At 45.4% G+C, this 7106-nt stretch overlaps 1 protein-coding gene across 1 annotated transcript; it reads left to right on the top strand.

Moving 5' to 3' along the window:
- Positions 1 to 262: 262 nt before the first annotated feature.
- On the top strand, positions 263 to 4878 carry SYNGR2 (synaptogyrin 2). The gene is made up of 4 exons (XM_044672350.1): positions 263 to 420; positions 2900 to 3137; positions 3324 to 3463; positions 3692 to 4878. Exons 1-4 carry the CDS (start codon positions 322 to 324, stop codon positions 3887 to 3889), a joined length of 675 nt encoding a protein of 224 aa, XP_044528285.1. The 5' UTR covers positions 263 to 321; the 3' UTR covers positions 3890 to 4878.
- The last annotated feature ends 2228 nt before the right edge of the window (positions 4879 to 7106 follow it).

Here is a 7106-nt window from a genome sequence, read left to right as displayed (position 1 = left end):
TAGGAAAGGGGACTTCATTGTTGGTGGAGGTTAATCAGTGAAGCTAGTAAACCAGAGTTGAATGGTTTAGCCCAGTTTGGGCTGACCTTGGGAAGCTGCAGCCCTGGAGTCCCTGCCCAAGACCCCGCCTCTTCTCTCGAGCAGGTGGCGCGCGGACCGCGGGCCCTGCACCCATTGGCCGAGGACTCCCAGGCAAGGGAGCTAGCCCCGCCCCGGGCGCGTGGAGGGCGGGGCATGGAGCTCCTGGTGTCACCCTCGGTGCCGGGAGCCTCCAGTTTGCGTTCCACAGGCGGTGGCGAAGGCGACGACGTCAACGTCAAAATGGACAGCGGGGCCTACGGGGCGGCCAAGGCCGGCGGCAGTTTCGACCTGGAGCGATTCTTGAAGCAGCCTCAGGTCATCGTTCGGGCTGTGTGCATGGTGAGCGCCCTGAGCCCCAGGTCCCGAGGCAACTGTGGAGACGCGCCCCAGGCCCGCGGGGCGGGGGCGGGCAGGTCCTTCCGGAGTACAGCAGATGGCAGGCGGGGGCGTCCCTGCTTCCTGCGAGCTCTGGGCCCCCAGCTCTGCCTGCCCTGCCCGCCCAGGCGCTCCTGGCCCTCTGCCCCCCGGTTGCGGCCACCCAAACTCCTCCACCCCATCTACCCCCGCTCCGCTTGGGCCGTCTCTTCCGGGACTGGCATAACCGGGTGGCTCGGCAGCAGGGCAAACTTTCAGTAACACAGTCAGGCCCCAGCCGCCCTGCTGGCAGTGGGAGGGGCCTGGGAGGAACTGTGGGGCAGGTGGCAGGCTATCTGCCCTATCACTCCAGGGTTGGGGATTTATGAGTACTGGACTTTTAAAAAGTAGGAATGAGAAAGAAAGTGTGGACTGAAGAGTGACCCCTACCCACCCCAAGGAGCGTTTGGGCCCCTACCCCAGGTGGGTTAGCTTCTGTAAAACAGTCTGGGCAGAGCTCTGTGATGCCAGATCATGAGTTTGACCAATGTTGTTCCTGATCCAGCCCAAATCTGAATCTACTGCTAATTACATTATGTAGAATGGACTAGGGAAAAACTGCCTCTGATGTTTAGAAAATCTTGGGTTCACTGGGGAAGACAATGTGACTAGTACTTGAAATTAATTCCTTGGATCAGAGTGAGAAGAGAGCATCAAAGATGTCTGGACAATGCCTACTGATACTAACTGGCACCCCAGCACTGCCTACTATCCCTCTTGCTGAAGCTCCTCTCCTATATGAGTACAGATTGCCCTGTAGTCTGCTCAAGAAGAAGGTGATGGTTAGGGTGGAGGCTTGGTAGTGCCAGGGCATGAGGAACTGCACTACTCTTTTCCCTCCCCCCACATATTTGTAGGTTCTTGTTTTAGCTTGAAGGTTATCATTTGATTTACCAGAAAATTTTTGGGTTCTATTTAAATGAGAGTGCTCTTCTTAGATTAGAGGAGAGGAAGCTGGTGTGTCAGCAGGAGGGGATTCCCTAGCCTGAAGTAGATTTCCTCAGAAATACAGTCCTTTGGGACTCTGTTTTTAGATTCACAGTTAGGACAAATGTGTGCTTCTTCTGTGAAATCATTGACTAGGTCAGTGATGGGCAAACTACAGCCTGTGGGCCAGATGCAGCCCCCTGAAATGTTCTATCTGACCGCACAACATTATTCCTAATCTGCGAATAGGAGTAGCATACAATACAATGAAACTTCGAAAGAGTTGCCTTAGAAACAGACTGACATGAGCATTTCCTTTCCTTTGGCCCCCTCTTTAAAAAGTTTGCCCATCACTGGACTAGGTAGATAAATCTGGGAACTGTAAGTATACTTGGAGAATACTTATTCTAAGGCTTATAAGCTTCAGGCTGGCAACTCATCTGTCTTTCTCACTCCCACCTTACCCCCCATAGCTGGCATGAATAGTGTTAGTGTAGCAGTTCATCTTCACTGGAAAGCTGGCAACACTGAATCATGTGGTCTGTATTGTATTAATGCCCCTTTATTTGGTGGCAACATTTATATCAGTGCTTTCAGAAAAAGTAAACAAGAGCAGAACCTTTGAAAGCTAGGCTGAACAATCTCCATCTTAGGGGACTAGACTATTGTGGTCTAAACAATTTAGCTGTTCTTTCTGGAAAATATTCCTAGGCACATATACCATCAATCTGTGGTAGAATTCTACCCTTTACATGAGAGTTCATTAATGGACATTTATTAAACAAGAGGTTGCAGAGATGAAGTATTACATAGTTCCTGGCTTCAAAGAATCACATTCTACTGTGGGGGGTGAGATATGGTATGACGGAAACTGAAATAATAAGGTATACACATAAATCTAATATAAAGTAGAGAGTGATGGGACAGAGGAGAGACCCAGAATGCTCTAGGCATATTTTGAGGAGAGACAGAAAACTTTTCAGTTTAAGGGATATTGAGAAGGTGGTAAAAGTGGTGCCTTGAAGGAAAAGAAATATTCTGATAGGCAAAGATATGGAGTTGGAATATAGTCTAGGCATAGGGGAATGGCCTATACAAATATAAGGTTCAGAGAGCAGCTGCTTGTCCAGTTTAGCTGGAATACAGATGTATGTGCAGGAGGATTATAAGAACTAAGGCTGAAAAAGTATGTTGACTATTAATGCCATAAACAGTTGATTTGTTCCCTCCCTCCCCATTAGAGCCAGAAAGTAATCACATTATCATAGAAAACATAGAAGTCATGAAATGAAATAAAACCACACAAAATAAGATATTAAGAAAGAGGAAGAAATATCAGCTGGGAGTATCATCTGGGCTCACATCAACCTCTCCCAGGTCTCAACTAATTTCAAAATTCTGTAGCTTATGGGGATCCTCGTCCTGGGAGTGTCAATGTGGCTTCCTAGCTTCATCAGGTACTCCTTCTCTTCATTAGTTATTTGCTGTGATTGTGTTCTCCTGCATCATTGGTGAAGGCTACGTTAATAGACCCGAATCGACTGAACTCCACTGTATCTTTAACGGCAATGAGGATGCCTGCCGATATGGCACAGCCATCGGGGTGCTTGCCTTCCTGGCTTCTGTCTTCTTCTTCGTGGTTGATGTCTATTTTCCCCAGATTAGCAATGCCACTGACCGCAAGTACTTGGTCATTGCTGACATGGTCTTCTCAGGTAACTTTACCAATGGGCTTTTGGGGAAGGGGACCATATCTTTTCCCTCTTTTGTCTAGTAACTCCTGGGATAGAGATGGGGAAAGAGACACCATATTCTTTGGTAATTCCCAGCAGTACTTTCCAATTTGAGGGGGTGGGTGACTTATGGGGAGCTGGCTCTTCCCCATCCTATTCTCTCCCCAGCTTTCTGGACCTTCCTCTGGTTTGTTGGATTTTGTTTTCTCACCAACCAGTGGGCAGCCACCAGTCCCAAGGCCGTGTTGGTGGGGGCTGACTCAGCTCGGGCAGCAATCTCCTTCAGCTTCTTCTCCATCTTCTCCTGGGTATGTGAGGAACTGGGACCATGATCCTGTGGTGGGTGATGCTAGAGGTTTGGCAAATGTAAGGTTGGAGGCAGGAGTCTTTACTCAGATCTCCAACCCAAACCTTTCTTCATTTTTAATGTAGGAAAATTGGGGGGGGGAACCTAGATATCTTGTCCCTTCTCCCTCCCCTTCCTTTCTTTCAGCTTTTCCATCCACCCAAACTTTGACAAGCCACTCTTTCCCTAGGGCTTGCTGGCTGCTCTTGCCTACCAGAGATACAAAGCTGGGGTAGATGACTTCATCCAGAACTACATTGATCCCACTCCTGATCCTGCCACTCCCTATGCCTCCTACCCAGGAGTTGCTGGAGACAATTACCAGCAACCACCCTTCACTCAGAATGCAGAGACCACTGAGGGTTATCAGCCACCGCCTGTGTACTAAAGTTGAGTTAAGGCAGCATGCAAAAGCACAGTGGGGGCAAAGGGAGGGGTGGGATTGACTTAGTCTTCACCTTGGGGGAGAGGAAGCCTTTGGATACTCTCATGTTGTCATTCCCTACCTGCTACTTATACTCCATGCATTTTCAAACCTGCCATATAATTTAAGGTACTGCTTCATTCCCTTCAGGAGGAATTGAAAAATCTGCCTTTGGACAGCATTTTTAAAAGACAGTTTTGGATATTAGTGTTTTCTCACTGCTTTTTCCTTTACCTGGGACAGCTATAGAATTGGGATAATCCCAACAATGCTAACAGTGCCTTATCTTCCCCTTCATCTCGGGGATAAAATTCATGGTGATTTTGGTGGTTGTAGCAGTGGTTGTTTTGAGTTCTCTGCCAGGAATCATCCAGTCCTGCTGAGACATTCTGTGGTGCTTGTGTGAGTGTGTGCCTTCATGTTTGTTTCTTCTGTTGCTGGTGGTGGGCTCTAAGGTGTAGTGAGCTCCCCACCTTGATCTCAGCACATTCACACTCCTTTGCTCTCAGGTCTATAATCCTTTTATCTGGGATTATTCTCTTGATCCCTGCTTCCTTTCCACTCTTAAGGAGAAAGTGGGGACCACCCAGGTATCTAGCCCTGAGCCCCTTGTGGTTACTGCTGTATTTTCTGCTGGTTTTGTGTTCTAAGATTGCCAATCCGTATCCATCTTGGTGCTGGAGTCTACTTGGGGGTTGGTGATAGCAGGGGCAACACTGCCTAGGCCTTGCTACAGAAATCCTGGTAGCTGGGAATGGTTTTGCCTAATCTGCTTTGTGTAAATATTCTGCCATTGTTAAAAATATGAAATGTGAGATAGGGCAAGAAGGCATATCTACCTTGTAGTCCCTGGATGGTCCTGAATGTATTAAAAAAGCCATCAGAAAAGAACATCCAGATTTTGCATTTTGTTGTTGGTTGGAAATGGAATAAAGATATATTGTGTATATATATGTGTGTGTGCATGTGTGCATTTTTTACATAGGTGTATATTTCTTTTGGCATTGTTGTTATGGTCTTAAATTACTGGTAGAAAAGGAAGGGATGAAATTTGGGTGGTGGATTCCTATTGTTTGTTTTGAATTAAATTGAAATGGAAACACAATAGCTTTTTTAAACCTAGAAGCAATCTCCTTTATTATTTCTCCTTTCAGTTAGTTTGGTTTTCTGCCTGAGGTCCCATTCCTGTTTTTGTTCTCAGCATCTTAAATGTAGTAACATCGTCCCACTTGTAAATCTGGCAGTTTTCCTGTACTGCTTATTCCTTCACTAGAGCTGAGGCCCCAGCAGATGGGGAAAGAGGGTGTGTGTGAAGTCAGATAGCATCAAGTCTTTTATTTGCCAGGCATTGCAGTAAGTGATGGAGATCCAAAAGAGGTAAAACAACTTAAGATACAATCGAATGAGGGAGAGAACATACAAATAATGCTATATAGACATAATTGTTTACAGGATAAAATAAAAGGTAGTCTCAAGAGGGAAGGCACTAAGATTAAGGAAGATTGAAAAAGGCTTTTTTTCAAAATGGAGATTTTTAACTGGGACTTGAAGGAAGCTAGTGGAGTTAGGAGACAGAAATGGGTTCTTAAGACATTAGGAACAGGTAATGAAAACACCCAGATGGGAGGGCAGTTTTGTGTGCAAGGAACAGCAAGACTACTGGATCACCAAGCACTTAGAGGGAAATGAGGAATTTGAGTTAAAGTTGGAGGAATCCCAGTGACACCTCCTTGATGTTTCAAGAACCTAGGTCTCCTCTACTTATCTGAAGCTCCACATTTGCTTCCTATCACCTCTTTGTGACACAGAGGTGTAGTTTGTGCTTGGCTCTACAAAGTTCTGCTTTCTTTTCCCTGTTGCCCTTTAAATGTTGTCCCCAAGTCTTTTCTTTACATTCATTTGCCAGCTTCACCCACCTCAAATCAATTATCAACAATTCCAAAATCACTATTGCTCAACTTCAAGGCCCAGGCTCTGAATGTCCTTTGTATGTTTCTTAGGATGTTCCTGCCCATGCTCACTTCTGCCTTTTCACTATTAATGGTACCAATTTTCCCCATAAGTCCATTTCACCACCAATCCAATTCTTCCTCCTCACTAGTTACTAAATGTTGCTTATTCTACCTCAAAATTCTTTCACTCACATTTTTAACTTCTCCCATCTCATTTCAGTCCCTCATTTCACCTGTACTAACTTAATATTAATCTTCCTTGTGCCGTTTTTGGTTTTGTCACTTCCCTGTCAAAGAAACTTTCAGTGGTTTCCCATTGAAAACTAAAGTCCAATCTTCTTAGCCTAGTGTCCCCCATTCAAAAAAGGAAAGGCTTTTTTTCTCTTTTATACTTTATCCATTTCTCACATTCGGCTTCTTCATTTATTTGTATCCATGTTTTACCCTCAATGGAGTATAAATTCATTGAAGATGAAGACCATGTCTTAATGTCTGTTGGATGAATTGATGGATAGATTCAAAGCCAAAATAGCCTGATATTTGCTTCTCATGCAAACGAAGTCCATTCTTTGCTCTGTTTTATAGGTCATTAGGCCTAATACTGTTTTCTTAGGGTAAGCAGGCTGTTGTGGTCTCTTCCTGATATGTTCCACAAACAGATTCTGGCTTCATAGATCTTGATCCCATTAAGCTCTTAAATGATCTGTGTTGAGGAATTCTCTCAACAAAATAAGTCAGTAAGTCTCTCAGAAGGAGGTGCTGTGGTATTAATGAGAAGTGAGAATGGCTGGAGAAGAAATCTCCCACCCCCAGCTCATTCTAGAAATCAATTTTATCCCAGTGTGTGAGGGGAAGGCCAGGACTCCCTCATACCAAGGGAAAAACCCAGAAGGCGATACAGAACAATATCTAAAGGCCAGTTTCAATTTTCCTCATCTTTTATAGTATAACCTTCTAACCCCCTCAATACCCCTTCCCCCCTCCAAAAGGCCATTTTTTTTTAACCCTTGTACTTCGGTGTATTGTCTCATAGGTGGAAGATTGGTAAGGGTGGGCAATGGGGGTCAAGTGACTTGCCCAGGGTCACACAGCTGGGAAGTGGCTGAGGCCGGGTTTGAACCTAGGACCTCCTGTCTCTAGGCCTGACTCTCACTCCACTGAGCTACCCAGCTGCCCAAAAGGCCATTATTTTAAGTTGAGACATACTAAGCTAACCAGAGCCCAGGTAA

Source organism: Gracilinanus agilis, chromosome 4, assembly GCF_016433145.1.
Source record: "Gracilinanus agilis isolate LMUSP501 chromosome 4, AgileGrace, whole genome shotgun sequence".
NCBI lineage: Eukaryota > Metazoa > Chordata > Mammalia > Didelphimorphia > Didelphidae > Gracilinanus > Gracilinanus agilis.
Note: the sequence above shows the minus strand (reverse complement) of the source record. Positions and strands in the feature narration are given on the sequence as shown.